The following is a 21,142-nucleotide window of genomic DNA, read 5'->3' as shown; positions in this document are numbered from 1 at the left end:
CCAGGCCAGCGGGTTCTGGACTCACAGGGACGGGGTGCTGGCTCCAGGCAGGAGCCCGGGACTCATACATAGCCCTGGCTCCAGGCAGAAGCCTCGGAGATCCCAGGTTTTAATGTTTGTTCTCAGATATTTTTAAGAGGTCAGCACGCAGCTGCCCCTGCCCCTGCGCCTGCCCCAGCCCAGCTGAACCTGAGCCAAAGGCTGCTCCTCTCCCTGTGTGGGGAGTTGGAGACACAGGCCATTGCAGAGAGATTTGGGTGCGTTTTCTGCCAGCCAGCGTGAGGCTTCCCTGGGGAGCCCTGCAGCACCTGGCCCTGGCTCAGAGGGGCAAGGAAGATGCACGCAGCATGGCAGGCAGGTGAGCTGGGGGAGTAGTGCCTGCCCTGGCTGGAAGCTCTGCAGAGAGATCTCCCCTAAACCCACCCGTCCCAGACCCCACCACAGGGCTAATGTCTTCTCCCCGCACGTCCTACAGCCTGAGAGAGGCTCCCAAGAGAGCACAGGCAAGTATCCTGGCCAGTCGCTGCGCCAGTGAAAGCAGGGCAGCGAGTCATTCTCCACGTGTTCTGGAGGCCTGGGCCTCTGGGTCACACCCAGGCAGGAGGGAGGAATCAGACATGCCACATGCCCCCACCAGGTCACTTTTCAATCAAAGGCCCCATTGGTTTTAAGGGAGGCTCTAGGGAGCAGTGGAGCTGGATGTGCCCACGATGCCAGCCCCTCCCTGACTCACCCTGTGAACTGACCTGGAGGGACTGGGCTCAGGGCAAAGAGGTGTGCAGGGCTTCACAAGCTTTCCCCACATCTCAGAGAGGGGTAACGGGGGCCTCCCTGTCCCTTCACCAGCCCAGGAACCGCACCTCCTCCTGTGCCCCCCCACTGCCGCCACGTGGCAATGACAGCCACTGCCTACGTGGAGGTGTCCATTAAGGAAGTGGTCAATGGGTCTGTTTGGTGCCAGGCACTCAAAAATCACCAGTCAGAAAACACCCGCCCCCAACACACGAGATAGGCTTCATTCAGGAGAGTTTGATAAAGACCAAACCTGGCTCTGGTTCTTTGCCTTCTGGGGCCTGAGCTGGCCTCGCATTTCCAGCTTTTCTCCCCCGCCATGAGGGCCACAAACCTCCTTTTAAATCACACAAAGCTGAGAGTCTCCTGCAGTCACATGGCTCCAGGAGCGGGGCTTAAAGAGCTGAGCTGCCAAGGCTGCTTCTAGTAGGCAGCAACCCATGCAGCTGCCAGCTCCCCCCAGCCCAGCAGCAACCGCCCTGAGCTCTCAGACAGGTCTTCACACCTGCTGATCCCCAAGCACTTTACAAAGGGAGGGAGATCTCAGCAGGTCACCACTGGAAAGCTGCACCTTTCTGCCAGCACAGCACTGACCTGCTCCTTGGGCAGGGTAGGAGAACACAGGCCTTGCAGGCTTGACATGGCTGGGCCTGTCTGATAGATCAGCACTAATGCGGTCTGTGTGCTGCCTCACATCCACCCTGAGTGTGCAGCCCTGGGGCACCGGAAGTGTCAGACACCAGGCTGCGTAGGAAGGAGGGGCTGGATCCTACTTTGCATTTCCCAGGGCACTGTCCAGGTCAATTCCCTTCCCTCCCCTCTGCAAGTGAAAACAAATCCATTTCCTCCGATTTCCCTGCCTCGGGCACACCCAGCGCAGGGCGCTCACTTGCGCTGGGCTGTGCTCTCCAGTTGGTACGGGGGGCCAGCTTCCCCACGCCAACTTAGCTTCTTTATCCAGGGAGAGCAGGAGAGCATGCTCTGCCGCGCCCCTCCCTCTGCTCATGCAGGTTGACTTTACACATAGTGACACTGACAGAGATCCTTTATAGCCAGCTTAGAGGGGCCCTGGCATAACAAGGTTGGCCCAGAGTTTAGATATTGTTAAAAACGTCAAACATACCCCACCCCCGCCAGGCACCCCAGTGGATGGCTCATGGGGGCTGTTTTGTAAATAATTTCACCCAAAAGGGGTTTTTAAACCCAGCCCTGCAGCACAGTGCTAATGCCTGAGAGCCCCCCAGTGCAGGTCAAACGCAGGGAGTGGATGAGAGCTGACTTCCAGTTCCTGCCTTTCACCACTCGCCGAGGAGCCAGTCCCAAGGGCCTGGAGAGAGGCTGTCGTTTTAATGTCTCTGCATTTTGAGCAGCGAGTTCCCTCAGTCTGAGCACATGGGGGGAGCCGAGGGGGCTCTGCACCTGGCAGGCCGGCTGAATCCTCCGGGAAGTACCTGTGTCGAAGCCGCCCCGATGCCACTGCTTCCTCGCTGTGACAGGCCGGTGGTTTCATTGGCAGCTGTCCTGTTAAACATGGAGGGCAGGGCAAATGGATTCTTCACAGGTGGGGATTTTTTCCTGCCCTGCATTTGGGTTCAGTACAAGTTTGGTTTTGGTTTTAAAAGCAACTCCCTGCATGAGTTCCTGGCATGCTCGTCCCTGTGGGAAGCTGCCACTTGTAGCTGTGCTGGCCCCAAGCAATGCTGCAGTCTGCACAGGCAAAGACCCCTCACTGCGACTTTCTGATTTCTTGCAGTTTCCACGGAGCCTCATTTATAGCCGAGGCAGACAGGCCAGAACACACGCAGGCAGGCTCCATGTCTCACAGCCTGGGGCAGGAGCCTCACCAGGACTAGCAGATTCTGAGCATCCTAGAGTGTGTTAAATGCTCTCGGCAAACTGGGAGGCAGGAGAGGACGAGAGACGAGGCTGTGGGACGCAGGAATCCCAGTCTCTCCTGGCTACGGCGCACTGGCACAGACCAAGAGGTGAGACTCGGCTGTGGAAGTCGTGCTGGGGGCACTCGACCCTGCTGGCCTGTCTGTCTTGCTAAGGCAGGACCACAAGCTTCTTCTCTAGGGTTTGAGGGGGGAACAAGAACCTCCTCATGATGTCATCAAGCTCCTCCAAGGCCAGCTGGGCATGAAGCACAGTGACCTCATCCCGGTCAGAGACCACCACTGATTTCAGCAGGCGGTAGAGATCCCGCAACACGTCCCTGAGAACCTGGGGAGAGACAGATAGTCGTCAGCTGCCCGTATCTTCACATTAGGAACACCCATAAGCCAGTGTCCTGCATTGGGGCACAGACCTGACACCTTCTGTCCAGCACCCTAGGCTCAGCCAAGTCACTACAGCAAATCACAGCAGTAGGATCACTTGGACAAATCCCTGCCCCTCTGTGCCTCAGTTTCCCCACCTGTCAGAGAGGGACCATGATACAGGCCCTCCTCTGTAAACACTGAGGGCCACAACTGAACAGTGCTCACTCCCACAGCAGATGCTGAGCCAGTGGATTTTCCCTAAGACAGGCAAGTGGTGGCTTTTCTCCCCAGGGGCAGGTTTCTAGCTCCTCGGCTCGGGGACTGAAGCACGTACAAATTAGCCAAGTTGTCTGGCTGTGCGTGTCCATCCCTTACTAACCCACTTGCCATGTGATCCACTGCTCCATAGGAGTGTTGGCTGCAGCAGGCAGCCAGGCTGCCCCCAGGTCAGAGAGCTGCATGAACATCCAGCCAGGCTGAGGTGGGGGGACGGGGACCAGAGAAGGGTGGGAGCATGTGTGGCATTCATGGGGAAGGGATGCACAGAACAAGGCTTTCCCAGCTTTGGAGCAAGAGGTTCTAAATCTCTGGGATTTGGGCAAAGGCCCTTCTGGACGTGCATATGGGTCAGAAAATCCCAGCTCCCGGTGGCAGGGGTAGATGAAGTCCAGAGATGCCTGAAAACACAAAGTCCTTCCCTGCCTTGGTAGTGAGCCTGCTAACACCTTGGTGTCCATGCTCGTCATGGAAAGGGGCTGCCCCCGGGGTGTGTGATGGCAGCTCCACAGCTACAGTGGCACCATCCCAGAGGGAGCAGAGCAGGCTCTGGACTGACACACCAAGTTGGCAGCTCCAAGGTCGACCGAACTGGTGCCTGCATTTTCCAGTCTATATCACTGCTTTGTCCAGATGAGCTGGATCTGAATCCCCTGCAGCTGGACAGCCAGATCACAAGGCTCTGGGGTGGGGCCAGGGGTGAGGGGTTTGGGAGGGCTCAGGGCTGGGGATGAAGGGTTTGGGGTGCAGGGAAGGGCTTCAGGTTTGGAGGGGGCTCGCCTGCAGACACACCTCCCCCAGCTCCCATTGGCCAGGAACCAGCCAACGGGAGTGCAGAGCCAGTGCGTGGAGCCCCATGGCCCCCTGCCTCGGAGCCGGACCTGCTGCTGGTCACTTCTAGGGTGCAGCGTGGTGTTTGAACAGGTAGGGACTAGCCTGCCTTAGCTGGGCAGCACCACTCATGGGACTTTTAACGGCCTGGGCAGTGGTGCTGACCAGAGCTGCCGTGACCCAGTGCCTTACATTCCATAGCCCAGAAAACTACTGCCCTAAATGATCGCCTTCCCCCCCTTGGCTTTTGCACCCTTCCGTTATCCAAAGGCTTTATCCCCTGCACCCCCGTCTTCACTGTGTTACCCGATGGCACAGCAATGGGTGGGAGAGAACTTGTCAGTGTCATCCACCTCTAGCAGGGGCCAAGCAAGGGCATAGTGCAACGCAATCCCAGCCCGGCTCTGGGAATTCCCAAGAGCAAGAGAACTATTTCCTTTAACACGGGAAAGGCACCCAAACAAATTCTGCTGCTGGGAACATCAAATAACTGGCAAGGAGAGCGGGGAAGTCCTTGCCCCTGAAAAAAAGGGCCAGTGCTCAGTCCCTGCATTTACATGAATGCCCCCAGGTAATGCCCAGGGCTTTCCAAAACGTGGTACTCACATGTTTTACCCGTGTCCACCCGGTTCCTGTGCCAAGTTCTCCTTTCCTCAATCTAACTCCTGACAGGGGAATTCCACCCCCCTGGCAGAGAAGAGGCATCTTGGCAGGGGAATCCAGCAATCAGCAGGAAAGGCCAAGGAGAGAGAGAGAAGGCTGGATGCCTTCCTTGGAGTGAGAGGCTCCATGACCACCTGCAACCTATCAAAACCCCTCCCTCTGGCCGTATCCCTGTAGGTCACCTGCAACTGACACTGCACCACCCAGCCTGGGTCCCTGGCCACATGGGGCCAGGCCATGAGGGGGGCAGACTTTCTGCACTGCTGGTGGGGAGCCAGCCAGCTGAGAATGTGCAACTGGAAGGGTTCATTTTACACACAGTCCAGGGCACTGCTGTCTCCAACAGGAATGACATGGACCTTTCATCAGCACCATCTCCCCTTGCCGTGGAGAGGGATGGGCAGGAAGGCCTGACACCAAGGCAGAGTCCCTCATGTTCACAAGCTAAGGGAAGGTGGTGTCCTGTGGGGAAGGGAAGAAACAGGCAAGTCCCTGGGTTCTCACCAAAGCCATAGTTATTCATCAGGAGGTTTGAAGGAACCAGACACTTGGAATGGCCCAGCCTGGCCTTCCCTTCCCCAGTGCTTGCTGTTTCAGCTGTTGGCTCTGAAGATCAGAGGGAGGGTGTGCCTCTTCCATGCACAGGGAAATGGATGCCAACAAAATGCACCAAAAGGGGAGACTCCAGGTACCTGCAGCTGTGTAGGCCCTGCCCAGCAGAGGTGCTGCAAAGGACGTACCCAGCCAGAGGGTGGGTTTGGAAAGGGGATTTTACCAGTCAGGCTCACTGGCGTACAAGCCCCTGGGCTTTCCCCACTTCGCTCTGCAGCCAAGCCTCGAATTCCGTGTTTCTGTGGGACCACAAGGCTGCTATTCTTCCCAGTGCAACATGGGGAACCCTGAAGTATGAAGCCCAAGTGGCTGCTGTTAGTGCCAGTCCTGAGCAGCAGAGCTCTGAGCCGCTCTACCCAGGAACAGGACTGCCCCGCACAAGCGCCCAAGGATAAGCTGCCAGCATGCCATGGCCAGGAACACAGCTTTGCAGGACCTGGCCAGTGCGGTGTGACTGGAACGCTGGCACAGTTACCAACGGGTGAGTCCAACCCAGGGGTCCCTAGGGCGCCCTGCAGATGAAGGGGGAGGAAGCTGTTGTGTAGACAGGGCTTCTCCGGGATGCGATACATTAGAATTCCCAGTACTCCATTCAGTTCATGTCTTATCAAACTGACTCACACGTGACAGTTCATCCTGAAGATCTGTCCGTGTCCCCCACCACACACCTGGCCTCTTCCTCTGCTGTGCACATGGCCGGCGCTTCTGCAACTGCACCCCCAATCCCAAGGGCAGCTGGCATCACAAGCCTGTATGAGCGCCACCTACTGCTTTTGGGGGGAATTTCACCTACTGCACTTAAACTGCCACACTCACTCCACTCCCCTTTGGAGCAATAACCCCGCGTCATGCACCTGTTGCACTGACTGAGCAGGATTTTGGGGTGACTTTCTAAATGTTTGTGTTTTGGAGGGAGGTGGGAAAGGTGAGGCCCCAGGGAATTTGCCTATGTTGGAATTCTTGGAACAGCAGCTAAGCCTCAGCAGAAACCCCTCTAAACCATAACCAATGCAACACCACTCCTAGCATGCACACTGTCAAACTGCCCATCCCTCTCCAGTACGGGCCCAAGGCACTAACTCCATTTCACAGATGGGGAAACAGACAGAGGCCCCAGAGCAAGTCAGGGACAAAAGGGGGATTAGAACTCAGGAGTTCCTGACTCCCAATCCTGTGCTCAGTCCACTAGGCCACGTGCCTCCCTAAATTGAGCAGACTACCTCAGTAATTTGTACACGAGCCACCAACCGAAGTTACAGTCATTCAACAGGCATTGTGCTGCATCAAAACACTTCCACCTTAACCAGCAGCTTGTTCAGGTACAGCAACTTCACTGGAATCCTCCTTCTGGTAAATTGCCATTTAATCAATTTTATATAGCATGTTGGTCACACAGGAATAAAACCTCACAAACAGCCAAACATCAGGGAAGAAATGAAGGGACAAGCACTCTCCTACAGAGAAGCTGACACATCTGGTTACACTGGGACAGATAACCAGGACTGGACAAATAAACTCACCCATGACAAGTGGGAAGCATTCACTGGAATGTGACTGGGCACAGATAAGAGTGTGTGTGAATCTTCAATTTCTTTATAAAGTAATATTCCATTGCAAAAGTTGCTAACTCTAATCCTTGGTTGTGGGAGAGGGAAAAATCTTGGCAATATGAACAGAATGTAAAGCAATGGAATGTCAACTTCCTGAGACTGCAGACAGCTCCAGCGCCTCTGCTGCAGCTCATAGCTTTCCCATACTGTAGCAGAGGAGATTAACTCCACTCTGGTCAGTTTCAGTGCTGCTATCCAGAATTCTGTAGGGAGCAGTGCAAATAAGAATGTCAGTTTCACTCTGCTGCAGGCATATGGGCAAAAGTAGAGGCAGATGCTGGTACTATTCACTCTCATGGAGAGAGAACCAAAAATGGAGGCTCAGGGAGTGGGAAAGCTATAGAAATCTGTCCCATCTTGCAGATGCTCTTGAGGGGGTGGAGGGACAAAGAGCAGCTCCTTTTCCCTGTAAGCAGCTAGCAAGAACAGAAATTATCAGACACCTGGTAGAGGTGGATACAGACAAACCTGCAGTAGGAATGTAAGTAAGCAGCTAGCTCTCTACCTTCCACGTTCCAGAGAGAAGCATATTAACCACACACAGAGCAGATGAATACACACAGCCAAAGCACACTGGGAAACTGCCTATGAGTGACAGGAAGCAGTAAAGTAAACTTAGCTGCTGTGAGATTGTCATGCTCTCAATCTCTGGTCAATGGTATCAGCCATAGCAAACCTGCCCTAGTTGCTGCGAGCCCCAGGGGAGAAAGTGTTCCATTCCCAGCAAGAACTCTGACAATACTCAGTGCTCTGAGAGCCTGCAGCAGAGTGAGCACCAGTCCCCAAAGGGCAGCTTGCCGATGCCACACACTGTCTCATGGAAGTGGGGGAAGCAGAAAGGTTAGAGGCAGACAGTTAATGGGGGAGGAGCAGCAGGGCAAGGGGACTGTGTCCATTTGTTTTCTGCCTATCAAGGACCTTGATGACTGTCTTTGGAAGTTTGCAGAGGAATAAAGCTAACCTGGATGTGAGTCATTCTCATATAAATGTTCTTTTCATTTGTGCACTACAGTGAGCCTCTGTCTATATGTGGAGCACTTGCTGGGGAATAGCTCTGCAATGGAAACAGGCTGGATCAGCAGATACCCCATTCTGCAGCCTGTGTCAACACATGCTCAAAAAGGTGTTAAAACAACTTTGGGGGTGGAGGGAGACATAAGACAACAAAAGGCAGGAAGCTGCTGGGCAGCTCTCAGGCTGCACAGGGACAAGGAGGTGAATCTAGGTCAGTAGCACAGTGTTAACTCAGAAATCCTGGGTTTAATTCTTGTAGCCTATGCAGTGAGCACAGCACGTGCGGGGTGTGACAAACGGGGGGCTGCATGGGGCTTGGATTGCTTTCCCCGGGGGGTTGGTTCTCCGGGTGTGAGCTACACGACCTGCAGTGAGACACCGAGTTAGGAAGCTGCTGCTTGCAAAAGCAGAGCCCCTCCCACCCCCAACAGCAGCTGCCAAGGAGCAGGCTCTGTAGCCAGGCCTAAGATCCAGTCCCCTGTTGCCCAGGTGCTCTCTGCAGCGAGGAGCGCGCTTCGCGGACACGAAGGAGCCACCGTGGTTTAGACCCGCTGCTGGGCTGGCATAAGAGCTGCTGACACCAGTGCACGTTGTCCAACATGCTGGTGTAAGAGCAGCGAACACGCAGCTTCCCAAATGGTATCTGCTGTTTGCCATCAAAACATTAAACTCTGATGTGGGATTTCTAGTGAACCCAGAGACACACGTCCCAGATTTTACATATTACTGCATCGGCCTTTACAGCGCTGCGCTGCGCGATACCCACCCACGATGACAGCGCACACTTCTGGGGTGCTCTGACTGCCCCACAAAGGGTTGCACTGATAACCTGCCCGGAGTGCCAGCACTGCACCCGACTGCTATGCCATTGGGCTGGTATCAGCTGTCACTGTCTTAAATACCGAAGTGCAGGTGGTGGAAACTACAGATCCCAGCATGCCAGATGCTGGGACTGGACAACAGGGATGGATCACTTAAAATTGCCGTGTTCTGTAGATTCCGTCTGAAGCATCAGGCACTAGTCACTGTCGGACAGGATAACGGGCTAGATGGACCATTGGTCTGCCCCTGTATGGCCCTTCTTATGTTCTTAATACTCTGTTTTGCCTTGTGATGGCCAGAAAAGCCAGCTCTCAGCACACTGGCAATGCCTCACCTCTGCCCAAGGCAGTTCTGTTGTATGACACGCCTACTGCCACTCCCACAGGGCTGGCTTATTCAGCAGGACTGAGCCACTTCTGGTGGCACAACTCCCAGTACCCGCTGTATCGCACTCCGTTAGCAGGTCCCTCACACTGACCCCGTGAGCCCTCCCCACAGGGTCTCACATGCAGCTTGGCACTACCCAGCAGGATTTTATGGCTACGCACCCACTGTGAGGGAAGAATCCAAGGGGCCTCGGCAGACAGCAAGGAAGGGAGGCACAGCCTGAAACCCCATGGCTCTCTGCTGCACACAGAAGCACTCAAGGGGATCGTGTATGTTATTACAGGGGATGGAGCTTGGTTCAGACCAGCTCCTGACTTCACAGATGCACAGTTCAAAGGGGATAAACTAGCTGAAAGTTCAGCCTCACCAGTGAAGAACCAGCCCTGCTCTGACATCTTTGGCGGAGTGGCTTGGCCATTCCACACACAGCCTTTACAAGCATGTGATAAAGAGCTGGGCTTTTACTCAGGGACAGACCCAAGGAGAGGCAGGCACCTGGGTGAGGGCTCACTGGCGCTCTGCAGACCCACTAGCTGGCTAGGACCTCCCCCTGCATGCAGCCTGCTGTAACAGAGATCCATGCACAGAGACCAAACCTCAGCTCAGGAAGCAGAGAAGGGATCTGGGGAGCTCTGATGCGTAGCAAGTGCTGCCCATTCTGTGAAGTGTCGCCCCTTCTCCAGATGCTGGGCCTGCTCCTGATCCCAGCCAGGGGATTCAGAAGACATAACTAGCGCCAACATGGCTGCTCTGAGGCTAGTGGTTCCAGGTTGGACCTGCTGCCATTGTAACATTCAGGCCTTGGGGTCACATGAGATTGGAGTCACACACTATCTAACCCTTTGGCATCTCATCCAGAGGTCACATTGTTCCATCTGTCCAACCTATTTTATGGGGAAAGCCAATGACCTCTTGGCCTAAGAGGGTGACTTTCCCAGTGCACCACCTGGTTGGACAAATGGGGACCCTGGATCCCCACTGAAGCACTACACAGAGGCAGAATCCAATAGTGTCCACATCTTCTAGTCCCTGAACCACCCCCTAGGTGCTGGGCTGCGTGGGGGCTTCCCCAGCTGACAGCCTCCCAGCACCACCTCAGACACAGTAATGCCAGATTAAACTTCCCCAGAGGACAAATCTATCCCTGGCAGTGCCAGCCCAGCCCCAAGCGCTGTCACCGTCAACAGGACAGGCTTTTTATAATGCAGTGGACACCAGACGCGCTCTCCCACTCTCTGCAAATACACGGAAGAGCAGGGAAAAGGAACAGAGCAGCCCAGGGTAGCAGCATGGCCTGGGTGCTCTCGTATGTCAGAAATAGCACTGATTAGACTGAGGGAGAAATGGGAGTGAAATCTCTGGTCATGGCAGGATGACAGCCTTTGCTGTAATAATGCAGGGAGGTTGCTCTTTATCTCTCCAAGGAAGTCAGTCACTGTTGCAGAAGCCAGTGCTAAAGCTACTATAGGGAACGGCCAATACGCAGGAGCTGCTGTGTAAGCGAGGAAGCTGGGATCAGTGTTAATGCAGAACATTAACAGTGGGTGCTGGGAAGTGGAGGAAGTCTGTGGCTTTTAGGGTAATTACTGTTCTCGTAATATTTCACCACATCCATGCTGGTGACTCCTGAACAGATCTGTGCATTAGGAGCCATGAAACCAGGACAGAGGGCTCATGATTTCTAGAACTCCTGGGTACTGCAGGAGGGGGGATCTTCCCACTAGGGACTGGCGCACACAGACAATAAGAGGAGACGCCGTTGTGCACTAATCTTAGAGCTCGGCACAGGAGCTAGGCAGGAATCCCTGCAGGGGAAATGAATTCCTAGCTCACTATTACACTTTCGTTAGATGTGGAAGTTTAACCTTCTGAATTATTAGGCTCCCAAGAGCCACATGTTGGGTTTTACTGCCTGCAACATCGAGAGGAAATGTTTCTTGTAACCCTTCCCAGTGACTCAACACACACAATCAGAGCCTGAACTGCTCCTATCTAAAGATCACTTCAGAGATACCCAGAGAGTTCACTAAGTTGCTGTATGAGAGCACATTAAGCTCACCAGGCTTGGGATGGGTGCAGTGGCAGGACCCTTGGGTCTGGAGACACTTGGGAGTTTCCCTGTTATGTGGCAGGAGCCAGAGCATTGACTGTACGCTCCAGGGACAAAGCGTGATGCGTGCCTGTGCCATGAGTGAGGGTCAGTCTGCGAAGAGGCTGCTTGGCAGTACCTGTGGCACTGCTGGGGGCAGGGAGGGAGGCTTACCTCAGTTGCTTTCTCACTGAGCCCACGGAGCAACACCACCACCACATGGACGGCAGCTCTTCGGACTTCAGCCTCGCTGTCTGTCTTAACTATGGCTGTCAAACAGGAGGTCACCTGGCAGGGCAAACCGGGGTGAGAACTTTGTTAGTGTACGCGCAGCACCTTTGTCACACTCTGTCGTCCCCATTGCAGTATCACCGGACTGGGTGGGGGTGCAGTCAGGAACCCATCAGAACACCCACACGGGACATGGAAAACATAGCAGTAACTGTAACACGCAGATCCACATGTTACAGGCGTACACACAGCAGGGAAAACGCCACAGAAACAGCCCCCAGGGCCTGCCCACCTGCAGCTCCAGAGCGTGCAGGAGAACTCAGGACAGAAACAAGCCCATGGAAACCAAGACAGACCTGGCCCAACAGGCTAGAGTGCACCCCATGACATGGGTCTTTACAGAAGCTGCAGGCAATGGGGGCTGTGTCAGGAGTGGAAAGAAGGGAAGCCCCATGTTATGCTGCTCTCCTGCCTTTTCTGCCAGCTGAAGTCTGGGGCTGCTCATTCAGCGTTCTCTGGGAGGGGGGATGACGTCCCATTGCCTGCGATTTCAGGGGATGGGACCGGGGGAAATCCTCTTGACAATTTCAGAAGACCTCTGGCCTCTCAAGCTGGCTCCCTATATTTTCAAACCCAGGTGCCTAAAGTTAAAATCCTAAACAAAAGTGACCGAATTCTCAAAGGTGCTGAGCTCCTGAGACTGCCACTGACTTCAGTGAGAGCCGGGTCATTTAGCACCTTTATATAGGTCAATTTAGTGGCCTAAATGCGGATTTGGGCACCTAACTTTAGGCATCCAGATTTGATTACATGTGCAGATGCCACTAGGCTCCCCATGGATTGGGAGGGGCTTTGCTCCGTGTGTTGTCAGGGCAACAGGGGCTGCAAAGCTGAGTGGGACCCAGGAAAGCAGCAGAGACTGTGTGACGAGAAAGCTGTTGTATAACAAAGGATTCTAAGCATGGTCCAGTCCCGCTCCGTAGAAGGTCTGAGAAGGAATGCTACTTGCCCAGGTATTTGCTAGGTACCTCATGGCCTCTGAATTGCTCAGTGGTACAAGACTAGGTTTGGTTCATATATTCCCTTGTTTGGGCACTGGCATCCATGATGTCTGCATTTCTTTGGGCAGGGGTGGCTCTAGCCTTTTTGCCGCCCCCAGCATGGCAGGCAGGCTGCCTTCGGCGGCTTGCCTGCGGGAAGTCCACCGGTCCCGCACCTTTGGCGTACCCGCCGCTGAATTGCTGCCGAAACCACAGGACCAGTGGACCTCCTGCAGGCAAGCCACAGAAGGCTGCCTGACTACTGTCCTCGCAGGGACTGGCAGGGCGCCCCCTGTCTCTGGGCCACTGGAGCACTGGTGCCTGGAGCCGCCGCTGTCTCTGGGCCACTGGATGGTATTGCCATTCCCCCCCCCCCACCCCCCCCCAGGAGACGGGTGCTCTCTCAGCAGCAGTGCCAGATATCATGGGTCGTAGGCAAACACTAGGTATTTTATTATTAAAAAGCCCCTTTTAGCCAGTGCAGATGATTATGAGCCAGAACAGGTCCTGAACAGCCTGTAATAGCAACTGACCAACCCGAAGGGGGTGTGACTGGTATCAAGTAGGTGAAATGGGGGGCACAAATTGCTTGAGTGAGACTTCCTGGAACAGTTGCATCTAAAAACCTGAGAGCAGAAACTGTTGCCCAAAAGCAAAGTGCCTCATGAAAAGAACATGGGTGTGCCTGGATCACGCCTTTAGAGAGCGAATGAATCTCCAACTCGAGAGACACTTCACTTGCACAGGGATTCACTATGCAGACCACGTGCTTCTCTGCTGTTAAGCAGGCAGGCAGAGTTTAAAGAGCCTAATTAGATAATCAGCAACAGCAGGGAGAGTTTGCAGAGCTAGCATGTTCCTGAAATAGCTGACATGCGGTGCATTGGCATCTTGTCAAATGCTGTCACTACCAGATCGTTGCATGAGCAGAAGAGGAGGGAAATATTCATTACATCTTTCTGACTGTCTTGCAGAAGGCATGCTCTGCCACCTGCTTGCGTTCACTCTGCTTTTGGCATTGCTGCTGACCTCACAGCTTCTAGCCACACCAATGCGTCTGTTTGCCTTTGACACTAGCCAGTCACCCAGAACCATATGGGCTAAAAAGGGTTTCTCAGAGCAGCCTGTGAACAAGTGGTGGGAAAACTGTCTCAGCAGTTCCACTGGCACAGGTGGACCAACAGAGAGCTGAACAGCAAAGTCCTACAAATCCTATCCCAGTCCACGACCATGTGTGTCTCAATTGGCCTTGCTAGGCGTGCTCTTGTTTTGAATTACGCCTGGGAGCATGACCTGCCTTCCTCCTCACATGTGCTGCAATAGTTTCTGGGAGATTTTAACCCACCTGCCTCCTGCTTTAGGGCAGAGACAGACCCAAATCCCCAACATCCAGTGCACACTGCACCTGTGCCTAAAGCTATTCTCCTCCAGTAGATCCCAGCTTTGCAAAGCACTACCTGACGTTAACAGACATGCTCCACTTTCCGTGGCTGGTTGGCGCCATTTCCAAACAGAATAGAAAAAGAGTATCAGCAATTTGTATCAGCATGAGAGTATCAGCACTTTGTTCAAGGACAGTGCCTAGTCCCCCTGCGTCTTGGAGAGTGCATCTCACAGAGGAGCTGGCTGCTGCAATGCCTGCTGAACTCGGCTGGACTCCTGCCTGCTGCAGAGCCAGAAGGGATTTACACAGCAGCAGCAGAGAGGCTGCACCAGACCTGTCCACATACTTATTCATGCCAGAGACTAAGGGCTCAGAGAAGAATGAAGCTGGAGCCTCAGCTTAAAGTGATCTGGAAGCACCCACCACAGGCCTGCGCTAGTCTCACACAATTGTAGGGCACTGAGAGCTTGTTTCAGGGGTATTCATAGTGCCCACTCACTCAGCAGTGAGTGGGTCACCTTCGGGGGGCAGGGTCGGGGGCTGTGACCCTGCAGGACTCAGCCCTAGTGCAATCTCTGGACGGAGCTCCTCAGCCTTCTCTTTCTGCCAATACACAAGCCCTTCACCCTTGGACCATCTTAAACACAAAACTACTGGAGCTCTACCCGAACAGTAACAAGATCGCCCTGGCTTCCCAGCCCTGTGACTATCTGTCCCAGTGATTCTTCTGAAGTCGGCAGGGAGATGGGAGCCTGCTGCCTAGCACCGTGTGGGAAGGCACAGCCCAGGTTTAAGCCAACACGGTGTTCATATGGGACCACAGAGCTCACAGGGTGTATTTCTACAGAAACCCTGGAAACGCAGCTTCTTCAAGCACTGAGAGAATGCCCCGGCCCCCAGGCGGTGTCCCCGCACTGCTCTCAGCCCTTACGCTTACATCCAGAATTCACACAGGCTGGCACCAACCCAGCCAATCCCCAGGAAGAGCCTGTGCTGGGAAGCAACTCACAAGCAGAGGGGATTGCAGAGAGCCTCCCGTGGCTGCAGCTGTGCTTCTCCCTTCCCTGAAGCACTTCCACCTGCCTTAGGGTCTGAAAAGGGATCAGACCAACTGGGCACAGAACAGAGGTGACCTGCTTGTCCTCTGGCATGTGCTCACACCTCTGCCTGACTCCTAGTGAGCACCTGCCTCAGCCACATCCTTCTGCTCACTGGTGCTGATCTCAGCATGCCTGATGTAGATTGCTTTTAACTCATTAACAGTCTGCTCATTCAAAGGAGCATTTACCGCAGGCCCCATCTCTGCTCTGTAAACCCGGCGCTGCCTAATGACTGCACTGACGCGTCTCTGCAGAAACCTACAGTGCACGCCACTGACCGTGTGTGGCTAATGGTGCCCTGCCAGGTGGGCTCATTTATCAGCATTTCCATAGCACTTGTCGCCATAGTACTGGAGCGGCTCACAATGATATGGCCCCTCCCTGCTCCTGGGTGGTGGTTATAAATCACATTCATGTCTGTCAGCCCAACACAATGCCTTAGGAGAAGAGGCCCTGAAGACTGCAGTGCACTATTCCAGGCACCTCAGCTTCTGATTAGGAAGCACAGATAAAGCAGTATCAGCACCTGGTATAGGCCATGAGGAGAGATTCCTAGTTCTCAGCACCCTGGGAGACTAGAGTTCAGTTCAGTATCATCCCAGACACAGGCCACCAGACTGGGAGTGTCCCTACCTTGCACTGGATGGCACAGAGGCAGGTGCTCTGGTCTTTAATATGGAGCTGCTGGATGCAAAGAATGTGTGTGAAGAGGAGGAGAGGCTAGAGCATGGCATAGGCTTGATGGGCAAGACTTCCATTTCAGCAAAGGCATCAGGGAGCTTTGCTTTTATGCAAATGAGGTTGATCCCTGAGATCCCGGCCGGTTACCAGGCCCACCCTCACTATCAACTCATGGGCCACACCTCTCTGGGCAGGCTGTGGTGTCACCGGGCTGCCAAACACACCTGAGCCCTTTGGTCAGAGAGGGCACCTCAAGGACACTGGTGAGCAGGCATCAGAACTGCTACAGAGCTGCACCCAATGTTCTCATCTCTTGTCCACAGAGCTAGTCACGGGGCTCTAAGCTGCAGGAACACGTCTCTGTTATTTATATTACCATAGTGCCTTGGGGCCCAGCTCTGGAGGAAGGACCCAGGGTGCTAGGCACTGTACAAAGACATGGTCCCTGCCCTAAAGAGCTTACAGTCTGTAGTGCAGCCGTTCCCAAACCAGGGCGGGGGACAGGAGTGTACAGCTGTCTGGTCACATGGGGCTGGCTCTTCTACTCCAATGCAATAAAGACCAGCAGCTGGATACAGTGAGAAACACATGAGCAAAATATTTCATGGTATTTTTATGTACGTGATTAATCCAGTTGCCACAGAGGTATGTGAGCATAACTGGAAGGGAGGTGAGGGCTGGTGACGACAAATGGGAAGAGAAGGAAACAAACAGCTCCCCAAATCCTCATGTGCAAAGGGCACTAACGTGGAAGGACATTTGCCAGTTCACTTCTTGATCTGTGTGTGAAAGTGTTCTTCACACATGCCTACTGAGAGGCCATTTTTGGTTTGTTTGTTGCAAAACAATTAAAGCCCTGGACCATGCACACACCAGGGCTGCACGTGCATGTGATTTCCAGAGAAAGGAGTGATGTGTGGGAAGGGAACAGCTCTGTGAATGGCCTGTTTGCAGACACACTGGCTGTACAGGCACAGTCTTCTGGGCCTCAGCAGCGTTCATGGCTGAGTGAGTGAGATGGCGTTCCTGGGTTTAGTGCCAGAGTAGCAGGTTCACTGCCTCCAACACACCAAACAGTTACAATCAGCCAGGGAAAAATGAAAAACTCACCTCTGGCCCTGAAAAAACTTCAAGGGAGAAGAGCAGCTGGGGAAACTCCACCTTTGTTGTGCCTCTGATATAAACACTACTTGCCTAAAGCCTTTCATCAAAGTGCACAGACTGCAGCACCCAGCCACTAGGATAAAACTGGCACTGAATTCTCCTCTTTTGCAGCATTGAAACGCATAATGAGATGCTATTACCTGGGAGGAGGTGCCTGTAGCAGGTACAAAATATGCTTTAAAGGTCCTGTACTACAGTTAAATTATTAGAGGCAGGGCTGGTAGCCTGACACTTCCCATTATATGACCCTGTTTTCAGTTGCCAAACTAACTATTTGGGCTGACATTTTCCATGCCAGGGGTCTGCCTCAGACTGAATTAAAGTACCAACAAAAATTGTTCAGCTGATTCAGAGAACAAGATTAGGGAAAAATACATTGTTTTGCCCATGTTTAAAATATTCTTTCCGTGTTTAACTGAGAAGCTATAGCGCCTCCACGTCTGACAGTGAGGGCTTGAAATGTGGCAGGGATGGTGGCTTCACCCAGTGTCAGAGCTGTGCACGTTCCTATTCCTGTGAAAAACTGCCCAGATTTGGTAAAGTGACAGGCCACTGGAAATGCTCTGTTTGCACATGCTCTGAAGGGACCAATAGGTAAATTCTCTGAAGATTCTGTCTACACTGAGCATGCTCCAGTTCAAGGCCACAGAGGCTGAACAGGACTTTCCCAGTAATTGTTGTTCCCAGCTGCCGGGGAGCACTGTGGTGCTGGGTACCAGAACTGACAGGGAGACTCTCTCCTGTGTTTCCAATGATCCATCTGCCAGGCAGGCTGGAGGAGGAAGCTGCCTGACTTGAATGCAGAGGGGACAAGAGCTGAACATGTGAGAGGGGCAGCAGAGGGGGTGAAGTGCCAGAGGCAAGACTGGGAACTGGGAAAACATGTGAGCGGAAGACTGAGATTAGACAAGGAATCTAGGGGCAGGGATGACTAGGAGTGCCTAGGCAATGAGTCATGGGGGGGACGAGACTGAGGTGAAGAGTCAAGGAAGAGTGACTGTGAGCTGTGGGGGAGACACTGGGGACCAGGAGAGGGGGAAAGGGGTAGGGAGAAGACTGAAATTAGCCACGGTGTCAGGGGTGGGAGACGACTGGGAGCTGGGACTCAGAGGGTGAGCTGTATTCTGTATTCAGAATCGGACTTGAACAGCATGGAGTAAATAAGACCTGGAGTCACACACAAAACAATGAGGATAAAACCAAATCTCAAATAGCTGCTCATTCAGAGTGCACCATCCATCCTGTGCACTGAATGAGGCAGGATCCTACAGAAACAACAGCATGGGGTCACCTAATTAAAGACTACGTTATAATGCATACGCTCAAGGGGGCCAAATCAAAGTTATAGGCAACCTTAATTCTGGCATTTCTTAACCCAAGTTTGACTCCGCAATCTTTACATTCTTTTGCACGTATAATATATAAACAGACAGAAATGTGAGCTCCCGAAGACCTGATTCAAAGGACATATTGCTCTCAGGGTTTAAACAGGCCTCCTCGTTCCCATCTCAGCCAGCACAAATGGTTTCTAAGATTAGGAACCTAAAAATGCACCTGCAAGATATGCAGCAGTCCTAGGAAGACTGCTCCTCCACTGATCCCATTCCTCCACTCTGTGGGAGAGGAGTCGGCAGGAAGACACCTGTAACTGTGTCATTAAGACCACGCTCCAGTGGCAACAGATACAGCTAAAGTGTCTATTATATAGGGGAGATGTACAGTGTTGATACCTCCTGAACCACGGAGCCCAGCTGGAAGTGAAGTCTCTGACACAGCTCTCCCAAGTTGGACAGACTGCTAGCCCTCAGGGTGCTATCCAGGTCTCTTGCTCCTCTCAGGAAGGCATGAATCAGAGGAGCTCTGTACTGGCTGCTCATGTCCCCTGCAGAAGAGAGAAGAAGAAAGCACAGGAGGTTTAAGGAGATCTGACAGGTTTCAAAAGCAAACAGTTTAAAGGCCAGGAGATGCTTCCACTAGTGGGAAGGACTTTTCAGAACTCCTGTTCCGCTATGCTGAGCCCATTCCTGGTGCAGTGTTGAAAAGCCCTTTCTCCAGTTCAGTCTTTTTAGTTGCTGGCATTAGATATTAGTGGATCTAATAGTTTTAACCCCTTCATGGCTGTGTTCCTGTACCATGCTTTCCTATAGAGTTCTAGGATGTAGCACTTAAGCAGCTTCTCTCCTAGATAATACAGTGAGCCAGTGATCAGCTCTTATTAAATGACTTGTGTTCTCACTGGCAACACACCACTGTGTTGTCTCTGAGACAGGGGCTCTGCAGACCTAGTCCCTAGAGTGGATCATCAGTGTTCTGTGTAATCTGAAGCAGAGACCCGCATCTGGGGCTTTCATTCTGCTGCGCATGGTCTCAGCCAGTGCCATTTCCGGTACCGGCTGAGGGCCGACTCCATCAGGAGAAGCTTCAAACAATAGTCCCACTCCCTCTTAGTCCTAGGTCTAAAACTCCTGCAAATTCAGCACAGGTCTGTCTGATGACCTTCTTCTAGGCACTTAAGACAAGCAGCGTCGCCTCTGGTCATAGGTTTCGCACACCTCTCACATGACTTAAACCTCTGCAGCAGAGGCCTGCCCCGGTGTCTGGGGAAAACTGGGGGGGGACGACCCCCCAAAGTAAGTTTAGCTAACTATAAACTACAAACTACTGTAACTATAACTCTGTGAAACTATTTACAACTAGGAAAAGGGGAACCACTAGGTAGGTACTCGTGAATGCAAGAGACTGAGCTGCTCCAACGACTGTCACTGGTTGTAAGAAGGAACTGAGCAGGCGGTGGGCCCGCAGGACCTATAGACACTGCCATGAAGACGGCACTCCAGGGGGCTCTGCAGCCAACCTGATGGGTACCACTAGGGGAAAAATCTTCCGACGATCGTGCACGCGGTGCGCACACCTCTTGGAATGTGCACGAGCAATCACTCGAAGAAGAATTAATGGTTCAGAGTGGGAAAAGCGGGCACTGTTGTCTAGACCTTCATACTACGAGGCCAAGGGACACACAGAGCTGAAACACACCAAAATTTAAAGCTGATAAAAAGGGGTTTTTTAATTTAAAAAATGTGCCAAGTACAGTTATTGTGCAGAACTAGCTGCCACAAGATACCACAGGCTCAGCAGCAGTCATACAAATATTTAACATTTCTGTGAAGAACAAGAAGAACATCCACTATTACAGTAGGCAGGATAAAGCCGGGCTTCTGCTGCCAGACATAAGCCAACCACATTCTCCATAAGCCCACGCATTCTCCATTCTGAACAGCAGATGGCTTGTACCAAGGACTGGCTTCCGTAACAGGGGACCAGAGGTGGGGTGTTCTCAAGAGTGCTTCTCAATGCATTTCCAAGTCATTCTTAACTTCACCTCTCTTTGGATTCAAAGTGATTCCCTTCCAGTTCAGACAGCAGCACAGAACACACAGCGTTATTGTGACGTTGCACCCCATAATGCTTTACGGAAATATGCTTATGAGTGTATATATGACATAACTGGAATATGTTTTATGCTAGATATGCCATGTAATAGATCTTTGCAAAGGTTATGATCTACTGAATATATTTATCCTATTTGTATGCATGTATCATTTTTATATCTGAAGTTATGAGTGTTGTATTTCAAGTGTTTGCTGCAGGAAGAACATAAGGTAGATTTGGGTCTACACTACGTGTTTAAACCAAATTTAGCAGCATTAAACCAATTTAACCCTGCACCCGTCCACACAACGAGGCTCTTTATATCGATATAAAAGGGTCTTTAAACCGGTTTCTGTACTCCTCCCCGATGAGAGGAGTAGCGCTGAAATCGGTATTGCCATGTCGGATTAGGGTTAGTGTGGCCGCAAATCGACGGTATTGGCCTCCGGGTGGTATCCCACAATGTACCATTGTGACCGCTCTGGAAAGCAATCTGAACTTGGATGCACACAAATGGGGGGACACTGCCATGGTAGCCCAGGAGGGTTGCGGGAGGAGGGAAGCAACGGGTGGGGTTGTTGCAGGGGCACCCCCGTGAATGGCATTCAGCTCATCATTTCTGCGGGATCTCTGGGGCTCTGACACGGAGCGGCTGTGCTCTCTGGCTCTCTAGTACACTTGCCCCATATTCTCGGCAGGACTGACTCTATTTTTAGACAAAACATAAAGAAGGGAATGACCCGGGGAGTCATTCCC

General features: G+C 52.8%; 1 protein-coding gene across 6 annotated transcripts in view; it reads right to left on the bottom strand.

Moving 5' to 3' along the window:
* Nucleotides 1–1,819: 1,819 nt before the first annotated feature.
* The window catches only part of TANGO6 (transport and golgi organization 6 homolog), a 95,273-nt gene continuing 75,950 nt past the window's right edge, over nucleotides 1,820–21,142 (bottom strand). For 4 of the 6 annotated variants that reach the window (XM_032771369.2, XM_032771371.2, XM_032771372.2 and 1 more), the window contains 4 exons: nucleotides 18,688–18,839; nucleotides 11,532–11,645; nucleotides 11,283–11,448; nucleotides 2,863–3,015 (listed from right to left, as the gene is read on the bottom strand). In XM_032771369.2, the coding sequence (XP_032627260.2) occupies nucleotides 2,957–3,015; nucleotides 11,283–11,448; nucleotides 11,532–11,645; nucleotides 18,688–18,839 (491 nt within the window). In that variant the 3' untranslated portion in view covers nucleotides 2,863–2,956. Of the gene's footprint in view, nucleotides 3,016–11,282; nucleotides 11,449–11,531; nucleotides 11,646–18,687; nucleotides 18,840–21,142 lie in introns of all 6 variants that reach the window. The other 2 variants (XM_032771370.2, XR_012657281.1) reach the window with 2 other exon arrangements.

The sequence above is a fragment of the Chelonoidis abingdonii genome, chromosome 19 (assembly GCF_003597395.2).
Source record: "Chelonoidis abingdonii isolate Lonesome George chromosome 19, CheloAbing_2.0, whole genome shotgun sequence".
NCBI lineage: Eukaryota > Metazoa > Chordata > Testudines > Testudinidae > Chelonoidis > Chelonoidis abingdonii.
Note: the sequence above shows the minus strand (reverse complement) of the source record. Positions and strands in the feature narration are given on the sequence as shown.